Here is a 21,217-nt window from a genome sequence, read left to right on the forward strand (position 1 = left end):
TCTGTATAAGCGTTAACATTATAAAGTAATAAAAACACACTGAACTACGGCGGAAAGTACAAATAGAAACAGAATATCGACAAATAGAAACTATTAACAAACTGAAAAAAATAACTGTTGAACTTGAATTAAAATGAGTACAGACACTACATATGAATTATTTTATAGTTTTAAAAAATTCAACATAGATCTTTTTTTAATACTGTATCCAAAACAAATCTTTTGATAAAAATAATATAAAAGCAAAACCAAATTAATTGAATCTCGTCTTAACAGTTTTATCATTTTTTTAGGTAATGATGGATGCATGTGTTTTCTGTCGGTTGTCTCTAAACAATGGTGAAGAAATAACACAACTAAGAGAAAAAGGATGTAACACAGTTAATAGGACCAGCCAAACCAGAAATGATACGGTCGTCACAACTCCAGGACAAAAAGTTCATCAGAAATGTCGACGTGATTACATAAACGCTAATTCAATCAAGAAGGACTTGCGAGACAAGGATTTATCGACAACCGAGCTAAGTCGTGACTTACGCTCTTCAACTCCTGTTTTCGAGTTCCAGAAGAACTGTTTATTTTGTGAAAATTATGCAAAATTTTCGGAGAGCAAAAGGGAAATCGACGTGTTTCCTGTCAGGACAACAGATTTTTCTAAGACCCCTAGAAACAACTGCAAAGAAAGAAATGATGAATGGTCCGAAAACGTTTTGAGGAGGCTTAACATTGCGCCATCCGATTTGCACGCTGCAGATGCAATATACCACCAAACATGTAGTGTTAATTTTAGAAATGGTAAGCAAATCCCCGTTTCGAAGCACGCAAACAAAGAGGTCAAACGAACGACACCAGGACGACCAAAAGAATATTTATCAGAGAAAGATTTCCTGCAAATAGTTAGACAATTACAAGAAACACAAGACGAACCTGCAACCGTAAGCGATCTTGTTTAGGCTATGGAAGAAATTTACGGAGAGAAGGCGTATAGTGTGGTGCACATGAAAAAGAGACTGCAAACTCATTTTGGATCCGATATCATCATCACGGAAGTAAACGGAAAGTCGAATATAGTCACATTCAGGAGAACAGCATCATCTATACTGAACGAATTTTACAGAAGACCATCATCTAAGAGTCCAGAAGATGAAAAGCTGTCGATGATAGAAACAGCAGCTAAGCTAATAAAAGCAGATATTATGAGCCTTAAAGATTCAAAATCTATATATTCGTCTTCTGTTGATACAAACTCACAGCAAAACACTGCCTTTGTCCCAGATCCGTTACGAACATTTCTAAGTGCATTATTTAGTCAAAACGACTCTACTGTTAAAGTTGCATCTGTTGGTCAAGCTATAATCCAGGCAACCCGACCAAGAACACTTATTGCACCGCTACAAATTGCCCTCAGTGTACAAATGCATCATCACTTTGGATCAAGGTTTTTGTTGGACACTTTGAACACTCTTGGTTTTGCTTCTTCTTACACAGAGGTTCAAAGGTTTGAACTTAATGCTGCTGCTGCTGCTCATGACAGAACCGACACACAGTTTGGGAATGACACTTTCGTTCAGTATATAGCTGATAACTTAGACCATTATCTGCGCACTTTAGATGGTCATGGAACATTTCATGGTATGGGCATGATTGCAGCTGTAACTCCAGGATTTAGACTTGACAAAGCTGTCCCTAGGCTGTCTCCAACACTAAAGGAAGTCTCTGACTTAGCGAAGATTAACATAGATAATTATAAGATGCAATCTAAACAATCGTTACAGGCAGAGTTCGCAACCATGAATTATGAGCCAAATATGGTCGATACAACGTGAAAGTTAGACCTTCTGTCAAAAGTATGCTGGCCTTTGACATGCAACCGACCTAGTTGGTCAGCCATTATGTACAAAGTGATGGACGGTGATTATCCAGAAAAATTATCTGTTGTTTTTTTGCCAATAATAGACATGAATCCTAGTAAATAGCATTAAATTTTAACAAATCAGAGTACACACAAGGTCAAAGGTGAATGTGCAGCTTCCCATATTAGGTGTAATACCACCATTGATTTTCCCCTATTAGTCTTTGTTAAACTTGCACTTTTCAAAAAATTGTGCAGAATTTATCTTTGTTCCAAATAAAGAAATACTTTGCATGAGTAAAGTTTTATCCTGTCCAGTACTATAGACAAAATTTCACATAACATTTCATGCATATAAGAAAAAAACCATCACTGGAAGTTAACCAAGCAGTTTTTCACCCTTTTTCTTCCTGTGTCCAAGCTTTAGTAGCCATGTTACCTCAAGTTTCCAAAATATTCTATAGAAAACATCAAATAAAAGAATACTGGTGCTTTGAAACACACAAGATATATGTCTATGACACAGATTGTTTTTACTGCAATGAAATGTAGGATTAATTTCCTACAACTGTCAACTTCAAGGGAATATTTTTTCGACCCTTTTTCGTATGCAACCTGATGTGACGTACTATGATTTGGTGGTATAACACCTAAAAGCTGTACTCGTTACCTTTCACAAAAATAATTCTATAATATGTAGAGATAATTTGCTTTACAAAACAAATACACAAACAGAATTAATCTGTATACCTTTGCTACTTCCATCAGGTTAGTCAGCATAATGATCTTCCTGGTGTTGTTCTGCCAGATCATTGCCCAGAAGTCAGTGAATGTATGCTTTAATGGTCCTACAATACTCTTTTTCATTAATTAAAATATATTTATTCAAAACACGTGTTATTATTATATGTTAAATTATGTGTTTATCTTGGAACACGTTTTTATATATTTATTCGTCTGCATATATTATATACGCATTTCTTTTCGATATTAAACAAGATCCGTTGTGTATATAGAAGACGAGTACTTCCACGTGAAGTGACTTGTGCCTACTATGTACGATGTTTGGCGGGTTTTTTTTTATCGTTTCTCGATACACGAAACCACAACGCGTCTCATTTATTTTTGTTGGTGATATTTGTGAATTTTAAAGAGTAAACTATTAATTTGCATCAGTTGTTGAACTTTTGATATGAAATTATATACTAGTAATGCTAATTGTTGTGTGTTATACATATGACTTTTGGGCGATTGGACAGCGGAGCAATTGTTATATTATGTTTTATTGTAACGTTCAGGATATCACAAATCCTTGAAAAAGCAAAAACACTTTGTCTGCCACAAATTATTTACATAGAAATATTGGATGATGAATTTGGTTTTTATAATTCAGCGGGAAAAGATTGAATACCTTTAATTGAGAAAAGGGAATTCTTTATCTATCATGTGTACGTGACATCATATAGCACATGTATCCATTCTTTATGTATCAATCGACATATATATGTGAGAAGCAAATTTTGTTTTTCTATTTTCAGATAATTATTTGAAACAGTGCAACTTCATATTACCTTGCGATGCTATATAACAGCTTTCCTTCTCAAATCCCTAAAAGTATATAATAAAAACGTTTTGATTATATTGTAAATTTTATAGTTAAACAGTTTATAACAGTTATATTAAAAAGAGATATGGAACATAAAGCACACGAAATTCATAATATTAAAAATAATTAGGTATAAAAATAAGAAGATGGCCAATGAGACAACTTTTCACAATAGACCAATTGCAAATGACACATAAATTAAAAACTATAGGTCAACGTACGGCCTACAACAATGAATAAAGCCCATACAGCATAGTCAGCTATAAAGGGTCCCGAAAGGACAAATATAAAACAATTCAAAGGAGAAAACAAATGGCCTAATATTTTAATCTCAAAGACTATTTCTATCGCTGAGAAAAAACAACTGTCATACGACTGAAATAGCGAACCAGCTATAATACAAGAAACAATGAGACGTGGTGTATACACACATTTTTTTCTCCTAGCAATTACAATGATTAAAATTCCCACGTTTGTATTGCATTAATAATAAGAATAATAATAAAATCATTAAGATGAATATTCCATAAATAAAAACTTACTTAAAACTTGCATCGATGCATTAGATTAATAAAATAACGAAACTGTATTATACACTGGACTTACGTCAACTAAGCTTGCATTGATGTAATCCATATGCTGAGATCCAGGTACAGGTTGCAAAATTACTCGTGTATGGTCATCTAAAATGATAATAATAAAAAAGAATGTACTTAATTATATGAAACTGGAGTTAAATAATAGAAGAACAACTAACCTTGTTAAATAATTTCAACACAAGCGAGTTATTTATGCCGATGCAATATCAGGAATATTTTTCCTTATAGGAAACAATGTTAATTCCCTATAGGAAGAGTTGTACATCTAAAGGAACATTTTGGATTGAGAGTGTATTAACATGCATGTCCATCCAATGTCATATATCTTTGCCTATTACAATACGAATCTATTTGAAAAACACATATACATGTGTGAATTCATATTTTCAAATATATAAATCCCCCCAAACTCAAGGTTATGAAGAGTCTTCTGAGATGTGTACCACACCAATTAAAGCAATCATAACATAGGTTTTAATAGGGCATGCTTATGCCAGTTATTTAAAAAAAGGTTCATAATGAAGTTTGTTTGGGATGCAAAACGCATAAAACCTGTTGTTCGACAAAAGTTCACCAGAGTTACGGTATACAGCTTTACCGTTTAGTTAATTTGCTTTTTATTTTTAAATTAAAGTGCCAAAAAAAAATGATAATAGACTTCCAAGTGTGTGAGTAAATGTCCTAATACTATTTTATGTCCAAAACACAAAGAACAATATATTTCACGTAGTAAAATTCATTATTGTTAAATTATCAATTCTCCCAAGCAATATTTATATTAAAATTCGAAAGCAAATGAGAGTGAAAAGACAGAAATTGCACCGTATTCTATTCAATAATACTATATAATTTTAGCAATTTGAAAACGTTATGTATTTCTTTCTTCATATATAATACTTCTATGTTCAGAGTGCATACAATACACGTGTATTATAACATTATACTAAATACGTACAGGGGAACGTTGTTTTAAATCTGTTCTTTGGCATGTTTTCTTTCTTTTGTGCTGTAGTGGTCGGGTGTTGTGGACCGTAAGGGATAGTCTGCAATGAGATGTAGAGTAGAGGAATTTGTAAAAGTGAAATAACACTTGTTTTCCTATCCTAATAAAACGGTCATATTGTAATGTTTATTTAATTATTCTCACAATATTGTTAACACTCAAGAGATAAAAATGTACGATAATATAATTCAAAATGTACCATGTGATTTATAGTAATCTAGTAAACAGTTTTGCTTTATTAAAGGTGAAATATTTTCAAGCGTTACTCACAATTCAGTCATTTTATATAAGATCGTTTTGGGTTTTTTTTTTCGTAGCATAGAGGATACAAAGTATTATAAAATGTCATTAGGAGTAAAATGAATAAGTTAACATGCAACGGATTTAAAATTTCTATAATGGGTATGTCTCCAACTAATAATTTTAAACTTTGTTTATATGTTGCAACAGTCAAATTTCTGAAACCAAATATCCATCTCGGAATGTTCTTTTGTTTTTCTTTTCTGTATTGCAGAACTTTGAAACTACAAAACTATATCATGTATAAAAAATCATCCCTTTAAACACTGCATCTTTCTGTTATTAAAAAAAGTGTCACGAATTTTCATCCAAGTAAAAATACCTTGTACTCGGAATGAAGGCCCTCATTTACTTGTTTCTGTTTAATGTAGTCCTTTAATTCATCAATTTTAACTGTGGTCAATATATCGGCATTGTTATAATATGTGTTGATTTTATCTGTGTTGATGACTTTTGTTGATACTCTTGAAGACGGAATGGCATCATCTGTGTCAGAGGAAGACTGACGACTCGCTCTAGCAATATTGATATACATTCCCTCATGGCGGTCTCCTCCTTAAATCATTTAAAATTTTACATAGACCTTTCAATGTAGATTTAGCTGTTTTTGTCTTTCGCGTATTTAAAGCAAAAATAATAGTGTTAGGTTTTACTGTAAAAGTGTATACTAATAATAATGATTGATTGTTTTAAACATAGCAAGAAATCTAAATTCTGAAAACTTTAAATATTTAAGTATGATTTTGTTTATAGTTTTCTTTGGTTTGAAAAACAAGAGGGAGTTTCTCAAGTACAATCACGTGTGATGGCGATAGTCCTAAGATAAGTTTTAGCCTAGAATTTTCCTCGAGTTGAAAGACCATAGATAATCTGTTTATCGCTTTTTGAAGGCAATGTTAAAATGTAATACAAAGAATAACTAACCGAGGTGTTCAAATATTTAAAAATATTCCAGTCATGACCAACACCGTTGATAATTAGCTACCACACCACGAGCATTCGTGAATTATTCTTTTGTTCGTTCAGTTGTTGCATACGTATAATCTTTAATTATCAGTGAAGTAGCTTGAGAAGCAAAGCAAAATTAAAATAAATTTCGAGTTATAGCATGTTGTATAAAATATACATTGCTTTTATTTAGTTTGACTGGGTTCATGCAAAAATGTAATACATTTATGTTTGTACATGCAATAAAGTATAGATAGTCATAGGTTACGTTACACTATTATAACGGCCGTCAGAAATAGAAAGTAATGATAATTTTTACACTGTAGTATCTGACTAGCAAACTGAACTGTTACAGATTAAAGCCACAAAAACGAGAGAGGAGAGAGAGAGCAAGAAAATCACAAAGCTGGTCGCTGAACAAACATGTTTACTAGTTCAGTGAAATGGACGTCACACTAAACTCCGAAACATATAAATGAACTTGAATTAAAAAAATGCGGCGGGGTTAACCATGTTTTGTGAGATCTCAACCCTCCCCTATACATCTAGCCAATGTAGAATAAACAAACACACAGAAATACGCACAGTAAAACTCAGTTTAAAAGAAGTCCGAGTCCGATGTTAGAGTAGTTAGCAGAAGAAACTAAGCAAAAGAGGGGCAAATATACAAGAGGAACATTCAAGCTCATCAATCGAAAATAAACAGACAACGCCATGACTAAAAAAGAAAAAGACAAACAGACAAACAATAGTATAAAAAAAATCATAGAAAACTAAAGACTGAGCAACACGAAATGAACGAATAAATGCCTAAAAACCATCCAAAACTAAATGGTAAAATGTCGGTGACGATAGTATTTGAGACATTAAAGTGTACGTCACCAGCTGCATGTAAGTATAATCATGCACCATCCTACCAAATCTCTCTTTTAAAATTTTAAGGTAGATAGGGTGTCTTCCTCCATCTTGGATTTTGAAATATCAGAAAACAATCGGTCTAGATCTTTAAGAAAATGTGCAAATTTTGAGAGTAGTAGGTAATTCATGTGTAAGAATTTTCATTTTAATATAGAAAATGACATGTTTTATCATATTTATGGTTGTATTTTACAAAAAAACAGAATACTTTTGTTTGATTTATTTTTTTCCAACTTTGCCACATAAGGGGAGGCAACTCAAATGTAAGGGCAGATAAAGTTACTTTTACAATAGAATGTGTTAGGAATTTACCTATTTTATTATGTAGCAAGAAAACGGGTCCCGTGACCCCATTTTTTCTTTTTCTTATCTGAAAGCATAATATTAGAGCTATCTTTTCATATTTTATCTCAAAATTCTATGGTGTAGTTTTCGTTTTATGGCAGAAAATTGGGTTTTCCATGCATAATCTATACAAAATCTGTCAATTTTGCACAACCTGTAGCGTGAAAATAAGCCCCGTGACCCATTCTTTTTATTATTTTTTTTTAAAAAAGCATGATATAAACTACATTTTGGCAAATTATCAAAAAATTCTATGGATTATAATTTAGACACCTCATCTACCTTAAGTGAAAAAACAGAATGTTTTTTCGTGAACATAAAAAGGAGACGAATTCATTTTGGACTAGCGCAGACCATGGAAGTCAGATATCTGATATTGAAAAGATGAACCATTACAACAATAGTAATTCATTATCAAACAATGTGCCTCTTCCCTTTAGAAAATGATGTGAAAAACAGGAAATTAATACAAAACCTGTCTTCGGCACACCAGGTTAAAAAAAATAAACTTCATATAACAGGTCCGTGCAATACAAACAGAGGAAGAACACATATACAAAATGTTATAAACAGTTTAGGCATAACGATTTTCCGTATAAAATATTCTCTAAAGTTTGGGGAGAGAGAAACTGTAATGTTTACAATCGTGCAAGACCCTTTTCGTAGTGTGCTTCAATTTAGTTTTAATTTATGTGTTCTTGTGTCTACGATAGATACCAAATACATACCTTGTCGTAATGATACCTTTCTGTCTATAATCTGAAGTCCTTGGTTTTCTCCTGAAACTCTATCATCTAGAGGCTTACGCCTTCTTCTATTTTGATACAAAGAATGACAGCGTGAAGCAAAAAGTTACTTCATTTAAAATGATAATGTATATTGTATTATTCATATAGCAAACATACTAAAGATGGAATAATTCTAAATATCATTTTAACACATATCTGAAATTATCTCATGTATATCTGGATTGATGTTTATTCGATAAAATATTCTAAAACTGTTAATACAAAACATGTTAATTATTGGAAACCGAAGAACGGAGTATCACAAATAAACATTGCTTTAAACAATTTGAAACATGGTTATGATTATTGAACTTACCTTTTCATATATATTAGACCAACTGCTATAATAACTAATAACATGATACCTCCACCAACTCCACCAGCTATGGGTGCTACTGGTTCTGTTTCTGTATTGGATTCTAGTATAATATATAAAACAATATATAGCAACCGTATATAAGAAGATGATGTATAATTACCAATGAGACAACTATCCAAAAAAGATAAACATACAATATACATCAACGCATGAGAAAAGGACTCACGCAGATAATTTTGAAGCACCAACAGCCTAATTAATATTTCATCAATACATAGCAGCCAGCAACCAACAACAGCCACTGTATTACATGTTCTTGTCTTATGATAAGAATGTGGCGTTGTTTTACATGTTTGTAAGATCTTAACCCTCCTCGTACCTTGGATAGTGCTGTTACAATACAAACTATTCAAAATCCATATAGGTTTAAGCGGAACCCTGTGTCGGGCCTACGTTTGCAGCTGTCACTATTAAGAATTATCTTCAAAAGTGCAGTCCATGTATCGGAAAAATATGGAATACAAAATACAAAATTGTTTTCTTCATGCAGATTGCAGATTGAACAGTTGGTTCCCATTTGTATGCTAATTAGCTTGCAAGCCTACCGGTCTCACCAAAAGTGATAAACTACCATTTATTTAAGGATAATTTCAGTATTTTCCATGAGCGACAAATATCTTCATTTTTTTAAATATCGATTTGAAACTGCCGAATGCCAAAATTGAGAAGAGAAAACAGAAATTTAGATGATTACATTACATTTGCAATTGTTCAGTTTTTGTTGACTGTATAACCGGAGGTATAAACTTTCAAAACTCCTGACTAATCTAAATAATTACAATTTTACGGTGAAAAAATTCTAATATAAATTATGATGCAGGGATTAACATTTCTAGTTCCATACCTACTGATAAAAAAGACATAAGATGCATGATGGATAATTAATTATATTAACAACAATGGATGATACAAAACTATTCATTTCAAACTGTGAGTACTATGACATAACTGATTATATAGACAAAACATCATCAATTACTGTACGTAACATTTGCAAATACTAAAGTATTAAAAATACTGAATCAAGTTTTATTTACCAGAATTGACAATTGTCTTTTTGAAAATCGACACAAAAATGGATTAGTACATGAAACCAAATTTGACAATAAAAAAGTTGTACTTCACCTACATGAAACTACAAGATTATTACATATTCAAGGAGGTGATTGTATTATGTGGTTCGAAAACATTTTTAATGATATTGGAAAGAAAATTCATCAACAAATTCAAAATGAATCTATCTATTTGGAAAGCGGTGTAAATGATATATCTGAAACTGATCCTAAACAGATGTTAGACAACACAGTGAATTTCTTATCAGATACAATGACAAGCAGTATAATGTACACTACTGTATAGAAATATTTTTTAAAAACTCTAAATCCATTTTGATATGTTTTATTTACAATAGTTAACAAACATGCTCCCATTAAAGTGAAAATAATAAAACATGTAAAGCAACCAGGTAGGCTTACAGATGAGGTGAAGAACTCTGAAAAAGAGAAATTTCTACCAAAGCAAAGGGGACTGGAATAACTTCCGTTAGTGGCACATTAAATGTACAAAATTAACAGAAAAATCTAAACAGTCCTATTTCAAGCAGGCAATAGAAAATAACAAACAATCTAAAGAAATTTGGGCTTTACTCAAAGAATTAAACCTTAAGTTCAAAATGAAATTCCATCCACTTTACAACAATAAGAGATAAATATATTACAAGTAATACATCCTTTCAAGATGATAAATTAATTAATTTCGTGCAAGATAAAATCCCTCAGAATGTTTAATTTAAGATTACATTTATCAAAATAGATGAAACAAAAAAAAAATTACTTTCTAAGTTAGAAACGTCCAAAGCAACTGGGTAGATGATGTTGGCCCATTTTCCCTTAAAATATCATCAGAAGCTTTAGCACCAAGTATAACATATTTATTTAACTTAAGTGTACTGTAAGGTGTATTCCCAGAAAATCTAAAAATAGCCAAAGTGAATCCAATATTTAAAAGTGGTGATAAATACATACCAGAAAACTTCAGGCCTATATCAATACTTCCAACTATATCTAAAGTATTTGAAAAACATGTTGCAAAACATTTTTATCTTTATCTGTCAGAATATAAACTATTACACGAGGCACAATCTGGGTTTAGATCAAACCACTCATGCCTAACAGCCCTAACCAAATTGATAGATAACTGGTTTAAATATATTGATGACGGCAATGTTGTAGGAACAGTCTTTCTAGATCTGAAAAAAGCATAAGATCTTGTCGATCATCTCATTCTCTGCAAAAATTGCATTTATATAAACATGATAAAGTCTCCGATCATTCAGTGAAATGGTTCAAGTCATATCTCTCAAATAGACCACATAAAGTGTGCTCTGGTAATACAGCTTCAGATTCTGATATTAATAAATATGGGGTTCCTCAAGGATCCATTTTAGGTCCTCTACTGTTCGTTTTATTCATAAATGATATGACTTTAGAGGCATCAAATTCAGAAATTGAAATGTATGATGATTATACAACACTTTATACCCAGGGTATGAATAAGGAAACTAAGCTATGATGCCGACACTATAAATAAATGGTGTTCAAACAACAAAATGGTAATAAATCCTTTTAAAACAACTTCTATGCTGGTTGGAATGATAAAAAAAAGAGCCTTGATAGGTCATAAACTTAATATATCAATACAAGATAACTCAATAACATCTATTGAAACACGAAAGTATCTAGTTATATATATTGACAAAAATTTAGACTGGAAATTTCAAATTGATCATGTATGTAAAAGCATAAGTACTCGTATTGAACTGTTATCCATAATTAAGAAATACCTAGATATAAGTAGTAGAAAATTAGTTTATAATGCATATATTCTGCCCATATTTGAATTTTTGTTGCTCAATATCGGGAAATTGTAATGCGATGGAATTCAAAGAATTGTTAAGATGCAGAAAAGAGCTGCCAGAATTATACTTGACGCACCATTACTAACACCTACTGTAAATTTATTTAAAGAGCTGAAATGGTTAAATTTCAAATCGAGGATTTCTTATCATAAATTGATTCTTGTTCATAAAGTTCTCAATAATAAAGCTCCTAATTACCTTAAAGAACTATGTTGTCCAATTATAAACCTACAAAGTCAAAATTTAAGATCTTCTGCAAATAAAAATCTAGCTGTAGTGAGGCCTAATACAAATTCGATGAAAAAATTATTCACATACAGCTCCTCAATACGTTGGAATAAACTACCATATGAAATAAAACTATGTGAAAATCTAGGTACTTTTAAAAGAAAATGTGTAGATTTTTTAACTATAAATGATATGTAACAACTCTCTAACTCTATCATGTCTTTTTAGTGTTTGTGTATAATGTATTATTTGTTGTTTTTTTTTCTTCTTTTCTACAGACAATATATATATATATATAGCATGTTTAGTTATATGTTCAAAAATTGTAATATCTGTAATAATTGTTCTGTATGCTTTTTGAGAAGGCCTCAAGGTAGATTAGTTAATGCTTATTAAGTCACCCTCTTAAAATAAAGTCATTATTATTATTATGTCATTTATTGACTTTGAACAAGGGTGTTGTCAAATATTTAACTGCATTCTATGTTGGTTTGAAAACAACTCTAATCCTGCGAAAGCTAATCATAGACTATGTAAATGCTGACTTAACGAAAAATAAGTCCATTTATCAGATGAATATTTTTTTAAATTTTGCTACAGACATAAAACAAAAAACGCATAAAAAGTCTTTCTATCGGAAAATGCAAAAAACAAAACATGTAATGACAATTTTGCTCTGAATACTGACATTTGATCATACAAAGCTTCTGTATAAGTTTTGTAAAATTCCGTGTAGATTAGACAAAGTTATGGATTAAAAAAAAAATAGTTAGTTAGAATAAAGCTGAAATGTTGGACTCATTTTTTGCTATCTCTGTCTGTAATCAACCCATAAAGAAAGGATGCAAAACAAGAAAATTCAACTTAGAAATAAATATAACTCTTAAAGATATTTCAAATATGATTGTTTTCAATATAAAGAAACCAAGACTTCATAGTTTTCACTCATTTAAATCAGACTTACCTACACAGCCAGAGTTTGAAATAATATTTATGTCAAAGTAATATTATTACTTTTATTAAAATTTGAAGATAGGTCAAATATGACTTTTTCCTCAATTGAAATATTTAAGGGCATACGATACAGTTTCGATCCCACGATGATTTGTTTATGAAAATTTGCTTACAAGCTATTTTGCAACTAAGCAACTCAAATATGTAATAAAAATCATACCTTCATGTGCTACTTTAAGAGATGGAAGGGGTCGAAATTTTAGACATTTACTTAAAATTTCGTTTTTTTTTTACATTTCTATCCTTTGGATAGACACACCTAACTTCAACAGATAAACACAAGCGGATTTTTGTAAACACATTATGAAAATCTTCTTTACATAATTATGCTCTTAATATGTATAACAATTCTTTGGAAATAATTAATTTTTAACAAAGTTAACTTTCAGGATTGTAGGAAAAAACGGCATTTTGTACGGTATATTTATCAAATTTAAAAAAAAATCATCGTTGACTTTTTCATTAAAATTGGTACAAATAATCTTCATACGTAATAATGCCATTTTAAAAAAGAGGGGTCCATGTACTCGTTTTCAAGTTAAATCAGTTTTAATCATAAACAAACAGTTGAAGAAAAACAGACCAAAACACAAAAACTTAACACTGAGAAATGAACCGTGAAAATGAGGTCAAGGTCAAATAAAACCTGCGAGACTGACATGTACATCATTAAATATTTCCATACACCAAATACAGTTGACCTATTGCATATAGTATTAGAAAAAAAGACCAAAACTCAAAAACTTAACTTTGACCACTTAACCATGAAAATGAGGTTAAGGTCAGATGACACCTACCAGTTGGACATGTACACCTTACAATCATTCCATATACCAAATATAGTATATGACAGACGGAAACTTCGTAACATAAGGCATCTATATACAAAGTATGAAGCATCCAGTCTTCTAGCTTCTAAAATATAAAGCTTTTAAGAAGTTAGCTAACGTCGCCGCAGCCGCCGTAGCCGCCACCGGATCACTATCCCTATATCGAGCTTTCTGCGACAAAAGTCGCAGGCTCGACAAAAACTACACGAGATTGTTTTCAATTTCAACATTTGCAAAGTTAATAAAGAGTCGGAATTCGATGTTCAAAATCTTTATATTTATCATCCTTAAAAATAATTTTAACAAATACTTGGTCGTATTGACCAAAAAGATTTAATTAACATTGAAATAAAACTTTGAATGAATATTCATGAACAAAAGCATTTTGTATTTTTTCACTTCAGAATGCCAAGTAACGTCCGTCTACATGATCATTAACATTCGCCATCCTTCACAAGGTAACAGCAAGTGGGAAATGCAAAAAGGTAAGCTCATTAAAAAAAACGATAAGTAATAATGAATTTGCATTAGTGAACACGAAAGATCAATTAATATAAAACAATTCACCAGGATGACATACTGAGACAAAGTTACCAAAAAGGTTCATGATGTCAACTGTAAACTTGCGTAGAAAAAAAAAGTGTTTCCTTATCAATTAGCTACAGTAGTTTTATAGCTAGTTCAGTAAATGGTCTTAATGAGAACAAGTTTAAGCAACACTTTTTCTCAGATACTTAGATAAGTAAATCTTATTGTATTTATTCTATCTTTCCGCTTTTGCTCATTCTAGTGTCTTATTTTCAAATACTGTGAATTTTGATATGTACCTTCTGTTCAGTCCTTAATTTTCTAGAAAGTGGTTTGTTATTGGTGCTTGTCTTTCTCTTTCTGTCAATGGTTTTGCCTGTTTGTATTGGATTCATTTATTTTTGTATTGCCACCTCTGATTTTCTCTCTCTTTTTGCTTTTGTACTGCTTTGTTGACGTCGACTTTTTTCTATCTTTTTCCTATGATTTACAATTAGTAATGGATTCTCCAGAACACTTTTACTGATTGAAAATAATCTTCCAGATTTAATAATAGATAGACAGAAACGGTACACATCAAACATGTTGTCTTAGGTCAATTTATTTAGAGTAATAATTGTCATTGGACGTTGACAAATATTTGGAAGGGTTAGGTTCCACTTTCTACCAGTCCGTAAATAAGGAGAGCCACCATTTTGAATTCCGATTTTTATTTGGTATGTAATTTCTCAAAATTAAAAGTCCAGGCGATTTGCATTCAATTAAATGGTCATGTAAATTTATAAAACAGGCCACCCCTTTAAACCGGATACCGGCCGGTATTTTTGTATCTAATTAATCGAAATCAATGAAATTTAACCTCATAAAACCGGCCTTTTCATCTGAAATCACTGATCCGCACATATAATTGTTATGTAAACAAAGAAGATAATCCGGTCATTTAGGACACCTGCATGCTTACTGATTACTGTTTACTTGTCAATTTTGTTTTAGTATTCTATCTATTTATGGTTTGACACATTAAAATTATTTTAATGCTTTTCTATAGTTGTAATTAATTCAGAATCAGTAGAACATTTTTATAAATTATTAATGAAATATCATTAATGTATGGTATTTTTATTTTTTATTTCTGCAAATTAAAAAAATTAAATATAGTTATAGCTGTATTTTATGATCCATATAATATACAAAACTAAAATTCACAGAGGAAAACATATATTTTGATTAAGGTAAAATACATTTTTTTCACATATTCTCAAACACACGTATTAAAGGGAAGGAACTCTTGGTGATTTCAATTTTCAACAACCCGGCCACACCCGCAAACCGGCCGTTTTCCGTGGTCCGACGGGCGGCCGGTTTTGAGAAGTTTCACTGTACTAAAAAACGATGGTTTCTTTATAGAAAATTAATCTAGCCTATAAAATTGCCTGATAGACAGTTATTTTTCTTTGCATAATTTTTCTTTTTTTTCTTTTATTCAGAATAGTTATTTAACTTTCATACAGTTTATCAGACACATACACAATTCTTTATGTATATCTTGTTCTATTTCAATTAAGACAGGCGCTCAAAATCAATTTAGTATAAAAAAGAAGATGGGGTATGATTGCCAATAAGACAACTCTCAAAAAGAGACCAAATGACACAGAAAAGCTATAGGTCACCGTACGGCCTTCAACAATGAGCAAAGCACATACCGCATAGTCAGCTATTAAAGGCCCCGAAATCACAAATGTAAAACAATTCAAACGAAAAAACTAACGGATTAAAAACTCAACGAAAAACAAATATGTGTAACGTTTTTATATGATATGTCAGTGAGTTTTATTATTATTGTATAAGATTACTTATTCTCATTTACCCTTGTAAAGTCATTAATTACAATCTTTTTTTATCGCCTTTATTAAGAGTTTATTTGTTTAATGTCAAATTAATCATGTTAATCTGGTGCCCCGTTGCTCTGGTTATACAGGTGCTCCGGTTGACCACTGCTCCTGACTCCTAGTGCCCGGTTACTTGTTTCTTTGTTAGGAGTCGTTTAAACATATTTGTAATCGGGCTACTAGGGCAAATAGAGTGGTATAAAAGAGAAAACAGCTGTAGGGAGGAGTTACGATTTTGTTTACGATAAAGTACACGAAGAAGATTAAATATTATGCCACCGTATTGTTGAGCCTGCAGTTTAGATATTGTAAATTGTATTACTGTTACTTTGGATTTTGAATAAAACAGTATTGAACTTTTAATCGACTTTGTGTTTATGTTCACTTACAAGACTTTGTTCAGACAACACCAGGATCTATTTATTTATTTATTTATGTGACCAGGATTCCCTTAATCACGCTACCAGTAGATTTCTAGTGTAACCCTGTAAAAGTGTATCATTGGCATTTGTCGTTCGTGTACGAGTGAAAGGCACGACCTGAAACTTATACACCCAACAACACAGCACACACACGCACTTTAGTTTAGTTTTAGTTATATAATAACTTTTTGTCACATTGGTGGCAGCGGTGGGATCTCCTGTGTGTGACTTCAACGTACTTGTTAGTGATAATTTTATTTGTTTAATAATACAATGGAGACACCAAGAAGAACAATAAGGACATCAACTCAGGCTCCAATGCTCTCTCAGGTAAGGCAGAATTGCTTTAGAAATCAACACTTTCCCCAGCAGATTCTGGGTTAGGTAGTACGCTTGCCACTGGTACTCTCCATGGTGTTTGCACGGAGACTATGCCAGATGTCCAGTATCGCCGGAGAATCGGGCATAGTTCACCCAGGAACAATCAGGATAGAGCTGTCCAGGAGATGAGCAACACGCAAAGTGGTATAGGAAATAGTTGGAGGAAATCTTGGCTGATATGGATTAGTTTGCATACTGTCAGTACTGACCTTGTTGCAGCAGCATGGATCTATTTTCCAAATAACAGGGTAGTACAGAAGTCTCAGGAGTATGTAATGATTGGTTAGGTATGAAATTTGTATGCTTATTTTTACATAGACTTCAATTTTGTTCGAAAAAATTACTTTAAAGTTGTTTTGAAAATTTGGAGCTTGTGACCCTTATTTTTTTTGGCTTGGTGTCGCTCGGCCTAAATCTTGTTTTTATTTGGTCCTTTATTATTTACTCTTGGGTCCCTAAAATTTTCGTGTTCCAAGAATAGTTAGGTTATCACGATAAGATGAGTAATTTTTATAGTTTTGTTATTAAGAGATCAATATACCTAACATGTGGGGGGCTGTGTAACGTTTTTATATGTTACGTCAGTGGTTTTTATTATTATTGTATAAGATTACTTATTCTCATTTACCCTTGTAATTTCATTAATTACAATCTTTTTTGTCACCTTCATTAAGAGTTTATTTGTTTAATGTCAAATTAATCATGTTAATCTGGTGCCCCGTTGCTCTGGTTATACAGGTGCTCCGGTTGCTCATGGCTCCTAGTGCCCGGTTGATTGCTTCTTTAATAGAAGTCATTTAAACATATTTATAATCGGGCTACTAGGGCAAATTGAGTGGTATTAAAGAGAGAAACAGCTGTATGGAGGAGTTATGATTTTGTGTACGATAGAAGTGTACGTAGGAGATTTAATATTATGCCACCGTATTGTTGAGCCTGCAGTTTAGATGTTGTAAATTGTATTACTGTTACTTTTGGTTTTGAATACTACAGTATTGAACTTTTAATCGACTTTTGTGTTTATGTTCACTTACAAGACTTCGTTCAGACTACACCAGGATCCATTTATGTATTTATGTGACCAGGATTCCCTTAATCACGCTACCAGTAGATTTCTAGTGTAACCCTGTAAAAGTGTTCCATTAGCATTTGTCGTTCGTGTACGAGTGAAAGGCACGACCTGAAACTTATATACCCAACAACACAGCACAAACACACGGATACGCACTTTAGCATGTTTAGTTAAGTTAAGTTGTAACCAACTTTTCGTCACATATGTAACACAGCAATACACGACAACCACTGAATTACAGGCTCCTGACTTGGGACAGGCTCATACATACAGAATGTGGCGGGGTTAAACATGTAAGCGGGATCCACCCCCCTAACCTGGGACAGTGGTGTAACAGTACAACATTAGAAAAAACTATAAATATTAGTTGAAAAAGGCTTAACTAATCCGATGGATACAAATAGAAATACATCTAACAAAAACACAGAGTGGACGTGTCCGGGTACTTGTACATCCCAACAACAAAAAGACACTAAATACAGATCTGAGGGTACTCGCAGTTACTGACAGCTAGTTCAAAGCCAATAACAACTTATAGAAAAAATCAGTACACATCCAATGGATTTAGTGTAAAGACGTCATAAACAGTCAGAGAAAACATGACCTTGTGCAATGCCAAGATACAGGAATCGACAGATTGTAGATCCATGAAAGTGCATATGTATATACACATGTAACAATAATACTTATTTTGCTTTTAATTTACTGATAACAAAATCAATATTAATACCAATAAAAACAATATTCAAAGATCTAGTTACAGTGTTGAATTGGTAATCTTTTAGAATAAGTTTATTGAAAGGATCGATAAGTTTACCAGGATCTATTCTAAATTTCCGGACACGGTAAACAACATCTAATTATGTTTTACCTATTTCTATAGTTGATCAACTGAATTAGCCAATTGGCCAATTTCTTATAATATTTCAGAAATTTGAATTGATATGACAATAGATTTAATGTAAATATAATGTCTTACAATTAAATTTAAAAGACTATTATTTGTAATAACCTGCACATTCAGAAGGTTTACATGAGAGGAGGTCATAATCTTCTCCATGACAACTAGCGCCACCGTTGGCTGGTAAAGGATTGTCACAATTACGTCTCCTTCTTTGTTGTCCAGTTCCACATGTAACGGTACAAGCTCCCCAAGCATTCCAAGTGGACCATCCTCCATCAACTATTAAAAGGAATACAACATTTCAATTTTATGTAATATGCGCTTGATTTTAATAATTTTATTTGCTCACAATCGCAGTGTTACTTTATTATTAAATGTCTAATTAAATTTTTTATCATTTGAGAATATTATTTTTTTACCAATGGAGTAACACATAGTGTTAAGTATTCATGATTATAACTGTTCACGTTTAAAAGTAATACTCATATATTACATAGGAAATTATAGGAAAATATAGTCACCCGGACATGCAGTTCGTGTACAAGAGATGTAGTCATATTCTTCTCCTTGACAATGAGATCCGTTGTTTTCTGGTGCAGGATTGGTACAATATCGTGTCCTACTTTGCAGTCCAGTTCCACATGTAACAGGACAAGCTCCCACAGAAATCCATGACGTCCATCCTCCATCAACTTAGAATGAAATGTAAGTGAAATATTTCAATGAGCCAGTATGTATGTCATTTGAATACAATCGCAGTGATTCGGTGTTTAGATTATCAGTTTTAAATTTCTATAAGATTTGATATCAAACTATTTTATTTACTAATGAAATTACGCTTAATAGAGAAAAACACACAAGCGATCTTATCATCTACATTAATCATAATAATTACATAAGATGTATATACATTACATACGTCAGCTTTTAATTATTCTAAAATGTAACATATCCTATTGTTAATTAAGGAAATTGTTCCTTTACGTTTACAAAAATAATACATTAGCATATAATATCATAATCTGAAATAAATAAAGGAAAAATGGTTACCTGGACATGCAGAAAGTAAACAGGATATGTAATCATTATCTTCTCCTTGGCAATATTCACCACAATTTGCTCGTGGAGGATTGTTACAAAAACGAATCCTTTTTTGTAAAACATTTCCGCATGATCCTGTACAAGGTCCTGAATTTTCCCAGGATGACCAACCTCCATCAGCTAAATAAATATATAAAAATAAATTTCAAGTACTAAATGCTTATTTACATCAAAATTTAATGTTTTATTTTATCTTTACACAACGTTAGGTAACGGCTAAACAGGCTAACATTAATTTCTAAATCTTAAAATTACAGAAATGAATTTGACCAACCATGGTGTATGTTTTTAATTTAATTTTCCAATATTACTGTTGTAATGGATGTAAATTGGGTAGTCTCCCTTTATCTGTTTTCAAATCAGTATTTTCTTAATTAAATGTTAATGTTATGTTTAATATGATCTAGACTTGCTTAAATAAAAAGAAGCTTTGCTAATTATACTACAAAAAATTCAAATTTCAAGTCACTTTATATATCTAATGAATGTTGATTTTTTCCATATGTTTTCAATACCATATTTTTACATACATCTTTGGAAGTGATAAGTTTTTACTAACAACTTGATCCCTACGGTGCGAGACCCTCGTGTGTAGTCATGCTCATACGACCCACCCCCTCGTCGTTGATCAGGAGTTGCCCCGGTTGGGAGAAAAAGAGTAAACACGAGCCGGTAGTCTATCATTGCAGCCTTTGCTATCACAATTCAGATTCAGTCTAGAATAGACTACAGCTCGCAGGAATCCACTGATTCCACTCGATTTAATTTTCATCAACTATATTGATATTGTTTTGATATGTTAAACTAAGTTCTAAAACACAACGCGAAGTATAAACATACAATTGAATTTGCTTTTTAAACTTAGTTTTTGAAATTGTATTCTTATTTGACTTCATTTGACTTGCTTTACTTTTTCTTTTTGATTTTGTTTGCGAACTACTACTATTTAATAATATTAGTTTTTAACTCAACTTTTGAAGAAAAAAAAACTATTCTTTTTTGTTTCATTTGACTATCTTTACTTAACTGTTGTACATTTGTAAATAAAGTGTTAAGTTCTATTTAATGTATGCCTCTCTTCAGCCAAAATCTGATATCAGGTATCCACATGATCGAATAGGGACGAAATACTAGCCACTACACGTCCCGGGAGGTGCCGACACTGACCTCCCCCTGTTACACTGTATTGATCT

The 21,217-nt window shown here is 31.9% G+C and overlaps 1 protein-coding gene across 1 annotated transcript in view; it reads right to left on the bottom strand.

Annotated features, from left to right (window-relative positions):
- LOC127704233 (receptor-type tyrosine-protein phosphatase mu-like) overlaps nt 1-21,217 on the bottom strand; it is a 120,910-nt gene that overhangs the window by 33,530 nt on the left and 66,163 nt on the right. The window contains exons 5-14 of the mRNA XM_052208186.1: nt 19,974-20,144; nt 19,445-19,615; nt 19,032-19,202; nt 8,676-8,778; nt 8,300-8,385; nt 5,683-5,915; nt 5,013-5,100; nt 4,065-4,141; nt 3,424-3,460; nt 2,603-2,700 (exon numbers count right to left, since the gene is read on the bottom strand). Of these exons, the coding sequence (XP_052064146.1) occupies nt 2,603-2,700; nt 3,424-3,460; nt 4,065-4,141; nt 5,013-5,100; nt 5,683-5,915; nt 8,300-8,385; nt 8,676-8,778; nt 19,032-19,202; nt 19,445-19,615; nt 19,974-20,144 (1,235 nt within the window). The remainder of the gene's footprint in view (nt 1-2,602; nt 2,701-3,423; nt 3,461-4,064; nt 4,142-5,012; nt 5,101-5,682; nt 5,916-8,299; nt 8,386-8,675; nt 8,779-19,031; nt 19,203-19,444; nt 19,616-19,973; nt 20,145-21,217) is intronic.

Source organism: Mytilus californianus, unplaced genomic scaffold (assembly GCF_021869535.1).
Source record: "Mytilus californianus isolate M0D057914Y unplaced genomic scaffold, xbMytCali1.0.p SCAF_6, whole genome shotgun sequence".
In the NCBI taxonomy this organism is placed as follows: Eukaryota; Metazoa; Mollusca; class Bivalvia; order Mytilida; family Mytilidae; genus Mytilus; species Mytilus californianus.